The sequence below is a fragment of the Typopeltis vanoorti genome, chromosome 2 (genome assembly GCF_054136105.1).
Source record: "Typopeltis vanoorti isolate ZY-2024b chromosome 2, IOZ_Tvanoo_1.0, whole genome shotgun sequence".
Lineage (NCBI taxonomy): Eukaryota > Metazoa > Arthropoda > Arachnida > Uropygi > Thelyphonidae > Typopeltis > Typopeltis vanoorti.
Genome location: NC_143550.1, coordinates 4,192,833 through 4,210,077, shown reverse-complemented (window position 1 = coordinate 4,210,077; position 17,245 = coordinate 4,192,833). Strand labels below are relative to the sequence as shown.

Genomic DNA, 17,245 nt, shown 5'->3' with positions numbered 1-17,245 from the left:
TATTAATTGATAAATTAAAGTATTCAAAGTTATCCTACAATTAACTGCATTGGACCAATTAAGATGAGTGGTGATGCACTATGCACTCTTAACTTTCATACATTAATAAAAATGCAATCATCCGGTCAAATTGAAGTGAATTTTGTAGTGTGGGTTGCAGAAGCCACATGACAGCACACCTAAGCTAAATAGGCGCGCAAAGCCAATGATGAAGTTTTAAAACGTCTAGCTTTCGGAGGTGGATGGTAGATTCAAATATACACGACATTTCAAAAGGTTCTCTTATACACAACTTTGCAGGAGAACAGAGAATAACTCGGAAGACATACAAAAGCTGACTGAGCATCATAATGTAGTGAAACATCAGTTTTTGGTCACGTAACTTTATTACCAAATGACAACACTAGATGACATAATATGTCACACCATTTGAAAATGGTGACTTTCAATGGTGCAGAGTGAGCATGTTGTGTGTTTTGGTTTAAGACAAAGTCTGCAACACAAGTGCAGAGGAATTTCTGCAAGCATTACAGCTGAAAGAACCTCCTAGTAGGTGCATGATCTACACGTGGCACATGAATTTTGTGGAAACAGGCTGATCCATGCATCATATAAGGTCAAAGTGAAGGCCATGTGTGATGCTGTTGTGGAAGTTTGAGAAAGTTTCCAGAGAAGCTCTGGAAAGTCAACTAGACAGGCTTCTCATCAAATTGGAATTCCACATGTGACTGTGTGGCATGTTTTACGACAGCGTCTACATTTAACACCCTAAAATTTACCCTCGAACATTTGAAGAAAGATGATAAGATACACCAGAACAAAATAAGTACTTTTGGGACACCATCTTTTTCAGTGCACTTTTCTCATAAGTGCACAAGTAAACACAACTGCAAAATTTGGAGAAGCAAAAAACCACACGACATTGTAGAACATGTTTGCTGCACCCCAAAGGCTAACTTTTTTCTGTCATAAGCAAGTATATGGACCTTTTTTTTTTTTTTTGCAGTCTACTGTTACTGGTAGTGTGTATCTGGATACACACCACCAGTAACAAGGGTACCTAATACCACAATTAGACGAAGATGATCATGATGGACACACATTTCCAGCAAGATGGAACACCTCTTCATTACCAGACAGATGAAAGGCCATACCTCGACACCCGTTTTCCATGAAGATGGACTGGTGTGCCTGTAGCATGGCTACCGCATTCCCCCAACCTTACACCGTTAGATTTTTCTTGTGGGGCTTTGCGAAAGAAGAATATGTAAGAAGCCGCATGTGGCAGGAAATTGATTACAGATGGGACATCTGCAGAATTACTGGAGGCAGTCATATTGAACTTTATGTCTGTGCTGAAACGTCAAGCGTTATGCTACATTTGTAGGGTAATAAAAATTGTTCATTTATCACCATTTACCTTCTATTGTCATTCAAAGTTGTATACCCACTGTTGAAACACCCTGTACATGTGTTATTGAATAAAAATGGAAAAGTATGAAAAACAAAAATTAGACCTTAGAAGTGAGTGACACCTAAAGAAAACAGTGATTCAACAGAGAAAGTATATCATGAAGTTGTTTGCAAGAATAGAAAAATCTAAACTAAGTTCGACAGAATAAGCTAAAGGGTCAGTAACCCCTGTAAAAAAATTTCAAAAGTTCCCAGTAAGTATACACACACACACAATCAGGAATGAGGGGAAATGTTCTGGAGCCTACAGAAACAAGTCTAGAAATGAGGAAAGAAGAATTTCATTACTGTAAAAGTAATCAAACTCTTTTCTCATTTCTACTTTAGATACTTTAGTATTTTTAACCTAAATTCATTATGGCAAACCTGGTGCTATAAAACCATCTCTGGTCCCCAGGAGTTCGCTATAACAATCATCTACTATATTCTATTGCAGTTTGGATTGTCTGTTTCATACTGATATGCTCTTAGTTTCAGTACAAAATATGTTTGCTAATTTTCAATAAAGTTAAGTACTGTCTAAACTATTTCTCTCAATCACTATGTCACTATTAATAAAAAGATGAATACAAAACTAATACCCAAATAGTCAAAACAAATCAATATCCCATAGGTACGCTCACTCTATCTAACATAAAATTGTAGCATACAGAATAGACCTTTCTGAAGAGTAGCCTTCAGGAAGAGTTATAAAAATATAGTGTGCCTGTGACATTTGTTAAAGAGTAAAAAAGTTGCCCCAGTAAACTGCATAGGTGAATATATCAAAGGCACGTGTAGGAAAGAACCCATAAAGTAGGCTTGGCTTTTTACCTAAGTGAGGAACATTGTTATTTTGCAGTAAATTAAAATGCTAAACATTGCATGTTTAGCATTTTACGAGGGGTGTGCTTAAGGGTCAAAGCTGTATAACTGAGAGGAGACCTCCACATAGCCTTTAAAGGAGAACCGACCAGGGCTTCTGACCTAATGTCCAATCCTTACCTTCTCGTGGATGGGCTGGCAATTTGGGATTTAGCAATTTGGGATCAACCAAATTGTATTCTTATTGGTTAAACCAAAATAAAAAATGATGGTACAACATGACAAAATTTCATGCCGGCTGGGGCGTGGCCCAGTTAAACAAGGGCCCCCCCCCCCGTTGTTTTTGCCAGGGAACCAGGGCGAACAGTGAATAGCAAAGAAATAGAACTAGCTGAGGAATTAGATAAGTACCAGATTGACATAATAGGGGTGACTGAAACAAAAAAGACAAAAACTGGTGAGACCTTTCTGAGCAATAAATAGAAAATGTTATATTCAGGCAATGACAATCAAGGAAAAGAACGAGTAGCCATAGTATTCAACACAAAATACGAGGCTAATCTTCTTGAATGGCAATCAGCCTCAAGTAGAGTAATGTGGGCAAATATGAGAATGGGGAACTGGACAATGAGACTTATTTGTGCCTATGGTTACACAGAAGGTTCTACTAAGGTAGAAGTGGAGGAATTTTTTGAGGATTTTAGAGAAAGCATCTAACACAATGAAAAAGGAAAAGTTGATCCTTGTTGGGGATCTAAATAGCAGAGTGGGAAATGATTGTCAGACATATAAAAATATATTGGAAAAATTTGGAGAAAAGAGCAAAGCTAATAATAATGGCAAATATCTGTTGGATTTCAGCTCAGGATATGGACTGGTTATTACTAACACCATATTCCAACATAAAACTGTGCACAAATTCACATGGAGAGAAGAGGCAAAGAATAAGAAAAGTCTCATTGACTATGTTATTGTTGATAGTGATGTTTTCTCCCTGGTGCAGGACACCAGAGTGTACAGAGGATTTGAAATTGGAAGTGATCACTATTTAGTTTTGAGCAGGATAAAATTGAATTTCATATTGAAAAGCATAACATGAAAGAAAGTTTTAAAGCGAATAAAAGTTGAGCAGCTCTCAGACGTGAACTGTAGACTAAAATACATAAAGATTATTGAAGAAAAAATGAAAGAGTTTGAGAACAGGAATCAAACCTTGGAGATTCAGTGGCAAGCCTTGAAGAAAGCCCTGTGGTGAAGTTGTCTGCAAGGATAGAAAAATTAGAACTCCATGGTGGACATAGGAAGTTAAAGAGGCAGTGAAGGAAAAGAAGAAAGCATATCAAAAATTCGTGGCAAATATGTCAGCTTATACTCTTAGAGAATACGGAGACAAATGCAAGAATGCTAAACACTGTGTAAAACTAGCTAAACAAAAGTCATGGGAGGACTTTGGCAAGAATATAGAAAATAAATATCAAGAAGGTGGCAAAATATTCTGGAGATTGTTGAAGAAGCTTAGGAATGGAGGAAAGAGTGCTGTAAAAGGAGTTAGAGATGATAAAGGTGACATGAAAATGGGAGAAAACGATATCCTCGAAGTATGGAGTAATTACTTTGAAAAACTGCTAAATGAAACAAGCAGTGATGACAGCACAGTGATAAAAAACACTGACCAGGCATGCAGTCAGGAATACATATCCATACTTGAAGTAGAAAAAGCCATCAAAGGCTTAAAATGTGGAAAGGCAGCAGGAGTAGATGATATTCGACCAGAAATGCTGAAGTATGGTGGTATAAAAGTCTTGCATAGTTCAGAAGGCCTGGACAGAGGGACAAATTCCCGATGATTGGAGTAGAGCTCTCATAGTACCCATATATAAAAAGTGAAATAAAACTGAATGTGAGAATTACAGCGGTATTTCCCTACTAAGTGTTCCTGGCAAGATCTATGCAAGTATACTTGAGAAACGATTGAGAAGAATTGTAGAAGAAAATCTGGATTCAGGCCAAATAGAGGCTGTCAGAATCAGATCTTCACTTTGTGACAAATAATCGAGAAAGCATGGGAATATAACAAAGATCTGTATTTAAGTTTTGTCGATTGGAAAAGGCATATGACAAGGTGCCAAGAGAGAAGCTATTCAATACGCTACAGTTATATGGTGTCAATGGGGCATTATATCAAGCAATACTTAGTCTTTATTTGAGTTGTAAGTCAGCAGTTAGAATTGAAGGAAGTACAGGAAGATGGTTTAATGTTAAATCTGGTGTGAGACAAGGATGTACATTATCCTGTCTGTTATTCATTATCTATATGGATCACATTATGAAGGAAAGTGGTATTAAACATGATATCAAAATTGGAGATGTTAAGATCAGCTCTTTGCTTTATGCGGATGATGTTATACTTCTAAATAAATCCGCTACAAGTTTGCAAGATTCTCTGATTAAATTGAATAACTGTTGTAATAGATATGGTATGAAGGTCAGCAATAAAAAGACAAAGACAATGAAAATAGGCAAAATCATTGAAAATGTCAACTGTATTGTGAATGGAGAACCTGTGGAACAAGTAAAACATTTCAGCTACTTAGGCACGATTTTTAGTTAAGATGGTAAATTCAATATAGAAACAGACAACAGAATCAGCAAAGCTGGTATGGTGGGAAGTCAATTGAATAAATTCATATGGAATAAGAGAGAAATTAGTCAGAAACTAAATTAGCTGTATACAAGACAGTGTTCAAACCAGTTTTAACTTATGGATTTGAGAGCTGGGTTATAAGTAAAACACTTGACCAAAGACTAGAGACCGCAGATATGAGAGGCCTGAGAAAGATTAGAGGTGTGAACAGATGGCATCAATGGCAATATCATATTAAAAACAAGGATATTAGGAAAGAATTTGACATTTTCAGCATCCAAGAATGCATTAGCAGAGCTAATCTCAGGTGGTATGGTCACTTAAACAGAATGAGTGAGGAAAGATTAGCAAAACAAGTGTTCTCTGCCAGGTTGGCAGGAAAAATGACCCAGAGTAAGACCAAGATACAGGTGGATTGATATGGTACAAAGTTCCTTAGATGATAGAAATATAAAATCTGATAATGTTGGAGTCTTGACAAGTAACAGACTGATTTGGAGGAAAATTGTAGATAGGAAGTTAATAATGATGTAATTTTTTTCATGTAGTACTATCATATCCTGTACACCCCTTGAGGGTACATGGTAGGAATTTGATGATGAACATTGCATGTAGTAGTTACACTGTAAAGTTAGGTTAGCATCACCAACATACAACAAAAATAAGACAGCCTGTAATATCGCAGTTCTATAAACTGCGATATAATAGGCAACGTGTCTATATGTTTACCTAGTTCTTTACCATTCCCGCTTTTGCTTCCAAATGATGTAGTTTTGCTGTTATTTAGCATCCTTTTTAGTGTTTCTTATAATCCCTATTCCTGAAGAAACAGTTCATAGCATATGAATCTACTCATAATTAATGAACTGTTTTACTGGGGATATGATAATTTTCTGATCACAACAATTGTGTTTCATTATGAATCAACAAGAGGATATTGCTGTCAACATAATAAGACTTATTTCTTGTATATCTACTGAATTTCTTCATATCTTTATGCTGAAACATGGTGTGTATAATGACTAAGTCCATGTCCTAAAGTACGTACCATAATTATTAGTTTTGCATTTTCTTCAAATTTTCCTAACACTTTTCTGTATGTCTGTTATTTATCTCAAACCTTTCATGGAATTACAATAGTAAAACAAATCATAAGACATTATTAGATGACTCATATTTTGCTGGATTTCAAACCATCTTCAAATTGCAATTACTTGTTATAATAACAAGTATAAAAAACAATTCATTTTGTCATTTTAATGGACAAAAGAACTAAAGTACTAATTAGGCACACAATAACATTATATAAACAGAAGTTTCTTACAGTTGCTGAGTTTAAGTTGAGCTTAAGGTGACTATCTCCCAAATTTTTGGAGATTAATGCAGTCATACATGAGGTTAGAAAAGTGTTTAAGAGCCTTGCCAACTCTAAAAATAGTTTCTGACTTATGACTTCTATAAAGTATACTGGTTTTCCTCCATCTGATCCTGTCCATTAAAATGACAAAATGAATTGTTTTTATACTTGTTATAGATGTTAACAAGTAATTGCAATTTGAAGATAGTTTGAAATCCAGCAAAATACGAGTCATCTAATAGCATCTTATGATTTGTTTTACTATTGTAATACCATGAAAGGTTTGAGATAAATAACAGACATACAGAAAAGTTTTAGGAAAATTTGAAGAAAATGCAAAACTAATAATAATAGTAAGTACTTGAGGAAGTCCACAACTTGGTTTGCTCCTGACTTGCCATAATGATGGTAGCAAATTTATTTCTTGTATTCTCACATGTAGATGTTAACAGATCTTTCTGCCTTTTCGTAGCAGGCCACATTGATCGATTGGTAGAGCCTCTGCTACTAATGGCTCACGGAAAAAGTTAAGCAAGTTTGAGCATGGTTAGCAGTTGGAAGGGGTTCAATCATTCAATGCTGTTGGCACACTCTCCCTCGATGAGTCTTTGAACTCCCAGGAGGTGTCACATAATAATAATAATTTCAGTCACAAAGAACTTTATACACTCCAGGATGGAGTTTGGAGAGTAGATCGGATTGCTAATTTGAAGCATGATTTGAACATGATGTGAAGGTTATTTGCCTTTAGTACTTTAGCTATCTTTTCAGATGTACCCTTGGATATAAAGGAAAGGAATAGTGGTGTTTTTAGTCTTGTGTGTTCAAGGAGGAAGCAAGGGACCAAAGAAGTGTGGCAAAGGTAATTGAGTTTAGAGACAAGAAATGCACTACTTATGTAAACTTCCTATAAACAGAAAAAAAAATATATGGACTCATCCAAAGGACATGTGACTAGCATATCAAGAAAGGACAGACAGTTATTTGATTATTTTTCTAATGTGAAGTATAGTTTAGGGTTTTGGTTGTCTAAATCAGTGTTTCCCAAACTTCTGGATGTCAGGGCCCCATTTGGAAAAATTAAAATATTTCACGCCCCCCTTGAAAAAAAATTGTAATATAGACATTCAATACAAAACATGCAGCGAATACTGCAAAAATCAAATGCAAATATTATATTTTTAGCATATTACATACACATTTGACATGGCACATTATCTCATTTTTATATATGATAAATATAGTTATTGTACATTTGCAGTACAAGCACATGAAACATAAAACGATTAGTAATCAAGAAAGAATTAAAAACATAAAAGAAATTTAATAACAATTTAATGTGACGGATGTGTTTCAATACTGCTACACAAAAAGTCAATATCAGGTGAAATATTTGAAACTGCAATTCTTAGATTTTTGCTTTGAGATGAAACTTATATGAATAAGCATATATTTACTAACATTCATTAAGGGCCAAAATATGCAGGAAGCAAAATTTGTGAACCCGCATCAATGTGCGTTTTTTTCCATTAAAATATAAAACATAACAAACAAGAAATGATATATAATAAAAATTAAATACGTTTCTTTTAAGATAAAAAACTACTTAGTCTTAAAAGATTTTAAATATGTTTTCATTATTTCACAGCCCCCCCCCCCTCAACAAAACTTTTGGTCCCCAAGGGGGCCGTGGCCCACAGTATGGGAAGCGCTGGTCTAGATGACTCACAATAGAACAAAGTATCTTGTCTATGGGACAAATGGCAAACATCCTCCAGTATCTTGATTGTGCAAGATACTGGAGGAACATCTGACCATGTTTATTGTATATAAGTTATGTATAGTTTCCTTTTTTCATATTTAATTATTATCTAAAATAATTTGAATCAAATGCATATTAGATATTTTAATTCTATCAATAATCTTGAAGTTGGTAATTTTATTTGGAGTTTTGCATCACTATATACCCATGTGTTTTTCAAATATTAGATATGTCAAAGAAGAGCTCTTACACTGTTTTGTTCCAACATGCACTCACACGGAACTTGAGAGCATGATTAGTGTAATTCGTTTGTTAAGCTATCGAGGTTGTGTGTGTGTTGCTGTTACTCATCAAATTAGTAAATTTGCATTGTGATGAGGCCCTCGGATAAATATTTTTAATGTAGCCCTCGAATTATTTAAGGTTGGACAGTCCTGATCTAGAATATATGAAATTATATAAAATTAAATGTCCACTCAGACTTATTGGTCATTCTGTATGCAATCCTACATATAAAATCTCAAGATTACTGTCAAACCTTTTTCGTCCTCTCATTGGCTACTCAGCTTCTTCAAAAAAAGTTCCACAGAATTTCTTGCAACAATAAAAGACATAAAATTGGCTGATACAAATATTTGGTAAGCTTTGACATTGTCTCTCTCTTCACAACTATCTCTCAGGAAGAGATAACAGAATTTATAGCTCAAAAATTTCCATCAGACATAGCAGACTTATTCAAATTTACGGTTACATCTGGTTACTTCATGTGGAAAGATAAAATATACAAATAAATGGAAGGAATTGTAATGGGCTTGAGCATCTGGAAGAATCTTTTCTCTTGACTGAAAATTGACAATATGGCTGTAGTGCACTGATGACAACTTTGCAGTTTGGAGTCCACAGAACCAGAACTCCACTCATATTTACAAAAAATCAACATCCCTACATCCTCGTATTAAGTTCACACTAGAAAATGAATCATCAAAAGGTATTTCCTTTCTAGAAGTACACATCCAGCATAAATAAGATGGATCCACACTTCTGCATACTGAAAACCAAGTTTTACAGGTTGCTATATCCACAATACATCAGCTCACCATCCATCATAAAAATATGGCATCAAAAATTTCTATTATCTTTTTTATATCAGTTCCACACTAAAGGCCACCAGAACTATAGCACGTTAGAAAGGATAAATCTGTTCACATTTTGCTTGAACATCTGAGGATTGTAATCTTTGTGAAAGGCAGAGTGAGGGAGAAGTAGATCGAATGAAACAGGAGGCAGTGAAGTTGGTTCGGTGAATTTTAAGATGGACTGTAAAAGGGTGTTGGTTAGCAGTGGCTCTTGTTTTCACGATTTTGAAGGAGAGTAGAGGAAGTAGAGGATTTTGGTGCTCCAACTCAAATAGCTGCTAACTCTATGCAAAGGTGTAGTCTTTTGTGCAAAAAATTACAAGTTTTTTGGGGGCTGTGGAAGCTATAGTTGAAATGTGGTTGTGCCAGAGTACACAAGATTTGTTCTTCCGAATAATCTCTAAAACAACAACTGAAAACTCTCAAACAAAAAAAGCCTCATTAAATAGTTATAATCGAAGAATAACTTGGAAAATAATGATTCCTATGCATAAACCATGACAAGAAGAAATCCAGCTCCTATACCATATATTAAAGGCCACTAATTTGTGCCACCCATCTGAATGGGTGGCACAAATAAAAAAATATTCTAATTGCTATCTATCAACCAAACTCATAACCTACTAATTGGCCTCCACAATGTACCACGTTTAAGCAACTTGTTTTACTATGGACAAACAGGAAGATCTGTCAATAAATGTATCTCTGAACATCAGGACCACATTTAGGCTTATCAAACCTCACAAATCTGGTCTGGCACAACATGGGATTTGTCAACATTAGCCTCAGAATCCATTTGGAAAACAAGTTGCTACATAGGTCCATGTATAAACAAGAATGTTTATGTAAAGGAAATGCTGAAGTCCTTAATCAACCTAACTAACCTTAATCATAATTATTTCTTTACTATTCTTGAAGTCTGAACTGTATTAAATAAATTTGTGATGTCTAGTTTTTTTATTTTAACTCATTCATTTTAACTTTATTTTCAGTTTAAGGGTCAAAGCTGCATAACTGAGAGGAAAGCCCCACACGGCCTTTAAAGGAATGTGGAGAACCGACCAGGGCTTCTGACTTAATGTCCAATCCTCACCTTCTCGTGGTGCACCCTGTTGGGTATCTACCTGGATACTTAATGAACGAGGATGGGCTGGCAATTTGGGATTTATCCGACCAAATTGTAATTCTTATTGGCTTAAACCAAATTACAAAATGATGGTACAACGTGACAAAATTTCATGCTGGCCGGGGCGTTGCCCGGTTCAACAAGGCCCCGATTGTTTTCACCAGGGAACCAGGGTGAACAGCGAAAAGTCAGCTACTGGAACAAATCTGAAAAAACACCCCAACTCAACATCACCAGAGTTGAAGATCGGTACTATCAACGTAAGAAGCCTGAATGGCAAAGAAATGGAGCTAGTTCAGGAATTAGATAAGTACTACCAGATTGACATAATAGGGGTGACTGAAACAAAAAAAAAAAAGAAAAGCTGGTGAGATTTTTCTGAGCAATAAATACAAAATGTTATATTCAGGCAATGACAATCAAGGAAAAGAAGGAGTAGCCATTGTATTCAACACTAAATGCGAGGCTAATCTTCTTGAATGGCAGGCAGTCTCAAGTAGAGTGATGTGGGCAAATATCAGAATGGGAAACTGGACAATGACACTTATTTGTGTCTATGGTCCCACAGAAGGTTCTACTAAGGTAGAAGTGGAGGAATTTTTTGAGGATTTAGAGAAAGAATCTGACACAATTAAAAAGGAAAAGATAATCCTTGTTGGGGATCTAAATAGCAGAGTGGGAAATGATTGTCAGACATACAAAAATATATTGAAAAAATTTGGAGAAAAGAGCAAAGCAAATCTTCTTCTTCTGCAGCTTCTCCCACTTCAGTGGCGTCACTGTTGATGATGAGTCTCCTCCACATCCTATTGTCTTTGGCTGTCACCACATCCAAGTTCTTCATCCTCAAGTCCTCTTCTACCAGCTCCCTCCATTTCTTCTTTGGCCGCCCATGCTTCCTCCTTCCTTGCACATCCATCGGCATAACCCTTCTTCCCACATATTCGTCCTCCCTCCTCATCACATGACCAAACCATCTCAACCTTGCCTCCTATATCTTCGCTCCTAAGTTCACAACTTTCACTGTTCCCCTCACATAGTCATTTCTCAGACGATCCTTTCTGGTCACACCGCACATCCACCTAAGCATTCTCATCTCTGCTACTTCCATATCATGCTATTTTTTGTTATGTTTCCTCAGGGCCACAGTTTCTATATCATACGTCATAGCTTGCCTCACTACTGTCCTATAGATTTTGCCTCTCGGATTGATCGGCACCCTCTTATCACATAACACTCCAGCCATCTCCCTCCAGTTCTTCCAACCCGCTTGTATCCTGCATCCCATTTCCTTCTCAGCTCCTCCAGCTTCTTCCACTGTTGAACCAAAGTATCTAAAGTCCCTCACCTTCCTGATGACATTTCCTTCCAGCTCCAGATCTGTCTCCTGGCCACCACCCACTGTGCAACACATATACTCTGTCTTACTTCTGCTCAGTCTCATACCTCTCTCTTCCAGTACTTTTCTCCATCTTTCCAGTTTACTTCCTGCTTCTTCTCTTGAATCTGCACTCAGCAAGATGTCATCTGCATACAACATTGTCCAAAGAGCATCTTCTCTCACCTCCTCCATCACCACCTCATCACAATGTTAAACAGAAACGGACTTAATGCTGACCCTTGATACAAGCCAACTGTTACTTGAAAACTTTCTGTCTGTCCCAGACAGGTCAGAACACTTGTCTTCACATTTCTGTACATCTCCTGCACCAACCTGACATATTTCTCCCTCAGACACCTCCAGACTTCTTGCCTTGGCACTCTATTGTATGCTTTCTCCAGATCAATAAATGCCAGATGTAGCTCCCGTTGTTTCTCTCGAAACGTTTCCATCATCTGCCGTAACCGAAAGATAGCATCTTTTGTTGATCTACCGGGCATGAAACCAAATTGTTCCTTTGCAATCTCCTTCCTCAATCTTCCATCAAGAACCCTTTCTACGATTTTCATTGTGTGGGACATCAACTTTATTCCTCTGTAATTTTTACAGTCTTGTGCATCCCCTTTACATTTGTAGATGGGGGACAAGAGTACTCTCCCTCCATTCCTCGGGTATATTTTCCTGTTGGCAAACTTTCATGAACAGGTCCCACAGCAGGTCAATTCCCTCTTTCCCCAGTGCCTTCCATGCCTCCACTGGAATCCTGTCGGGGCCCACCGATTTTCCATTCCTCATCCTCTTCATGGCCTCCGTCACTTCCACTCTACTGATGTTCTGCACCATCCCCTCAGAAGGCTACCCATCTTCTCTGTGAGTCCTTGTATTTTCCTCATTTAAAACTCCCTCCAAGTATATTCTTCATCTATTTCTAATGTCCACATTCCTCCATAATACTCTTCCTTCAGCGTCTTTGATCTACCTCACATGTAAGATGTCCTTTGCTGCTTTGTTTCTACATTTCGCTAGGTGGTAAATTTTTCTCTTCCTTTGTTTCTAATTGATCATACAGATCTTGATATGCCATAACCTTCGCATGTGCCACAACTCTCTTGGGTTCTAAAATTTCTCTCTCTGTACATGTCTCTGTCCTCTTCCACTCTTGACTCATCCCACTTCTGCTTTGCCTTCCTCTTAGCTGTCACTGCCACTTGTATATTATTATTCCACCATCAACCCTCCTTCTGCTCTCTAATATATCCAGATGTTTCACCAAGCACCTCGATTTCAAAAAAAGAGCAAAGCTAATAATAATGGCAAATATTTGTTGGATTTCTGCTCAGGACATGGACTGATTATTACTAACACCATGTTCCAACATAAAAATGTGCACAAATTCACATGGAGAGAAGAGGCAAGAAATAAGAAGTCTCATTGACTATGTTATTGTTGATAGCGATGTTTTCTCCCTTGTGCAGGACACCAGATGGTACAGAGGATTTGAAATTGGAAGTGATCACCATTTAGCCTTGAGCATGATAAACTTCAATTTCATATTGAAAAAAAAAACATGTAAGAAAGTTTTAAAGCAAATAAAAGTTGAGCAGCTCTCAGATGTGAACTGTAGACTGAAATATACAAACATTATTCAAGAAATAATGAAATAGTTTCAGAATAGGAACCAAGCCTTGGAGATTAAGTGGCAAGTCCTGAAGAAAACACTGACTGATTCAGCCAGAGAGGCATGTGGTGAGGATGTCTGTAAGGATAGAAAAATCAGAACTCCATGGTGGACACAGGAAGTTAAAGGGGAAGTGAAAGAAAAGAAGAAAGCACATCAAAAGTTCCTGGCAAATAACTCAGCTTGTGCTCTTAGAGAATACAGAGACAGATGTAAGAAAGCTAAACAGTGTGTAAAACTAGTTAAACAAAAGTCATGGGAGGACTTTGGCAAGAACATAGAAAATAAATATCAAGAAGGTGGCAAAATATTCTGGAGGTTGTTGAAGGAGCTTAGGAATGGAGGAAAGAGTGCTGTAAAAAGAGTTAGAGATGATAAAGGTGACATGAAAACGGGAGAAAAAAAATATCCTTCAAGTATGGAGTAATTACTTTGAAAAACTGCTAAATGAAACAAGCAGTGATGACAGCACAGTGGTAAAAAACACCGATCAGGCATGCAGTCAGGAATACATATTCATACTTGAAGTAGAAAAAGCCATCAAAGGCTTAAAATGTGGAAAGGCAGCAGGAGTAGATGATATTCGACCAGAAATGCTGAAGTATGGTGGTATAAAAGTCTTGCATAGTTCAGAAGGCCTGGACAGAGAGGCGAATTCCTGAAGATTTGAGTAGAGCTCTCATAGTACCTATATATAAAAAGGGAAATAAAGCTGAATTTGAGAATTACAGAGGTATTTCCCTACTGAATGTTCCTGGTAAAATATATGCAAGTATATTTGAGAAACAGTTGAGAAGAATTGTAGAAGAAAAGTTTGGTGAAGAACAAGCTGGATTCAGGCCAAATAGAGGCTGTCAGGATCAGATCTTTACTTTACGACAAATAGAGGAGAAATCATAGATGTCTATAAAGATGTCTATTTCAGTTTTGTAGATCTGAAAAAGGCATATGATAAGGTGCCAAGAGAGAAGCTATTCAATACCCTACAGTTATATGGTGTCAATGGGGCTTTATATCAAGCAATACTTAGTCTGTATTTGAGTTGTAAGTCAGCAGGAAAGTGGTATTAAACATGATATCAAAATTGGAGATGTTAATGTCAGCTCTTTGCTTTATGCGGATGATGTTATACTTCTAAATAAATCCACTACAAGTCTGGAAGATTCTCTGACTAAATTGAATAACTGTTGTAATAGATATGGTATGAAGGTCAGCAATAAAAAGACAAAGAAAATGAAAATAGGCAGAATCGTTGAAAATGTCAACTGCATTGTGAACGGAGAACCTATAGAACAAGTAAAACATTTCAGCTACTTAGGCATGATTTTTAATGAAGATGGTAAATTAAATATGGAAATAGACAACAGAATCAATAAAGCTGGTATAGTAGGAAGTCAACTGAATTAAATTCATATGGAATAAGAGAGAATTAGCTGTATACAAGACAGTGTTCAAACCAGTTTTAACTTATGGATCTGAGAGCTGTGTCAGAAATAAAACACTTGACCAAAGACTAGAGACCACAGATACGAGAAAACTGAGAAAGATTAGAGGCATGATCAGATGGCATCAATGGCAATATCATATTAAAAACGAGGATATTAGGAAAGAACTTGACATTTTTGGCATCCAGGAATGCGTTAGCAGAGCTAATCTCAGGTGGTATGGTCATTTAAACATAATGGGCGAGGAAACATTGGCAAAACAAGTATTCTCTGCCAGGTTGGCAGGAAAACAACTGAGAGGAAGAACAATATATAGATGGATTGATACGGTACAAAGTGCCTTAGACGACAGAAACATAAGATCTGATAATATTCGAGTTTTGACAAGTAACAGACTGATCTGGAGGAAAATTGTAGATAGGAAGTTAGTAATGATGTAAATTTTTCATGTAGTACTATCATATCCTGTACACCCCTTGAGGGTACATGGCAGGAATTTGATGAGGATGATGATGTATAATTCACCTACCAAATCTAAGCTGATCTCATTGTAATGTATCCTAATTTGTTGTAAATCATGTTGTACCACTTACTTACTACTGTACTACTTGTGTTTGGATATGAAATAAAAAATAAATAAATAAATAAAAAATGGCAAACAGACCAAAAGTCTCAGAGTAGCTGTGCTTAGTTCTTTGTTCTCTAAATGCTACACATAAAAATTACTTTTACACAGATTTTTAGATTAAATCATAAATTTTATTTTATTTAATGATTTATTATTTTGGCATTACAATACAGTGAAATATAAGACAATGTCCAATACCTAAGCCTGCCCACAAAGACATCTGGTATGTTTCATACTCTGCTGTTTATATCTCTAAACAAGAACTATCTCTTTTCTTTATGTCAACTGCCCTCTCTAATTACTCAAAGAACTCCTCTACTTCCTCAATAAAATTTTCTGTGGCCCACATACACAAGTAAGTTTTATTGCCCAATTCATAATTTTGAAATTTGCCCATTTCACTCTACATGAAACTGTACACCATTCAAAAGGTTTGTGTTCATGTTTAGTCTTGGATGCTATAGCTATTCTTTTGTTTCTGTAATTGCTATTGCCCAAATATAACATCTAATGGTTAATTAGCAGAATTTCACCTGTTTTAGGCTTCACCTTAGTAAAACCAATAGGCTGTCATGCAATATTCGATTTTATTTTGATATTTTGCATTTTTTCAAAAGAGAAATTCGTTATTTTTCATTTACTTGCATTCTGAAGTACATTATTGTACATCTGCTAATTTCACATTCCTGAAACTCATTATATATTCACTGATAAGTTTCTTTACAATATCATTTTATATTTGAGTGAGAGTTTGTATTTCCTTTTGCATGATATCAAGTACATTATATACATCCCACTAAGTACATAAATCTAAATTAACAAACAAAAAATTAAACAAGCTCTTTACATAACTAAAAACACCTGTCACAGAAATTTGAAACTTCTCAGCTTCATTCTGTGCTTGATAAAAATAGTCTGGAAAACATGAGATAACATTAATAATGGTGTACTGTTCTTGTTCTGTGTCATTTAGCAGATGATTCTTCCTGTTTTAAATCAGAATCTTAGGTTTGCAGGGTAAATATCCTACTATGTCTGAATGATAATCTATTGATAATCAACAGATGAAGAGGAGAAATTTAAAGAAGACACTGAAAGTTGAATCACAAACTGAAGTTATGGGAGAAAAGTGAGTTTCAATTAAAAAGATGCCATCTTACAAGATATACAGCTAAAAAAGAAACAAATATTTAAATTTAAAGAAGAGAAAAAAACATACCTTACGAGTTGTATCTTCAAATAATCTCAGTTTAATGGTATCATCTGAAGGGGAAAGGAGGTCAAAAATTTCTTCATTGTATAATTCAAGAAATGAAACTCTAATTACAAATTCCACTGTTAGCTTATTGAGACTGTCAAACATTTGACTAAGAGTACGAGGAATAATTCCAGCTAAGGGATCCTAGGAAATAATGGAGAAAAAAAAATTATACGACAGAAATAAAAATTAACAAAGTTAACAGTACATACAAGATCTCATCAAAAAGGCTGACATTTTCCCATAAACTGCACTACCCAATTTTAGTGATTATAGTATATTAATACCATGTAGTACACTTTTGTATACTATTTATTTTTATGGTGATCTCACGCGAGAGGTTAACTTGTGGCATGTTAATATCACATACAGGAAGAAATCTGAGGAGTGGAAAAAATAACTTGTCAACATCATTTTCTGGTGTATAACTTAATGAGTTTCCTGGATGTTAACAATCTCATTTGTTAAGTTTTCATGACTATTTTCCAATCAACAACTTTCTTCCAAACTTATATTTAAAACACACACACACTCAAAAACAACAAAATCCCAT

General features: G+C 35.9%; 1 protein-coding gene across 3 annotated transcripts in view; it reads right to left on the bottom strand.

Moving 5' to 3' along the window:
- Positions 1 to 17,245, bottom strand: part of LOC150108792 (kinesin-like protein KIF11-B) — a 706,328-nt gene that overhangs the window by 612,325 nt on the left and 76,758 nt on the right. For all 3 annotated transcript variants that reach the window (XM_090403242.1, XM_090403252.1, XM_090403263.1), the window contains exon 5: positions 16,654 to 16,836. In XM_090403242.1, the coding sequence (XP_090259368.1) occupies positions 16,654 to 16,836 (183 nt within the window). The remainder of the gene's footprint in view (positions 1 to 16,653; positions 16,837 to 17,245) is intronic.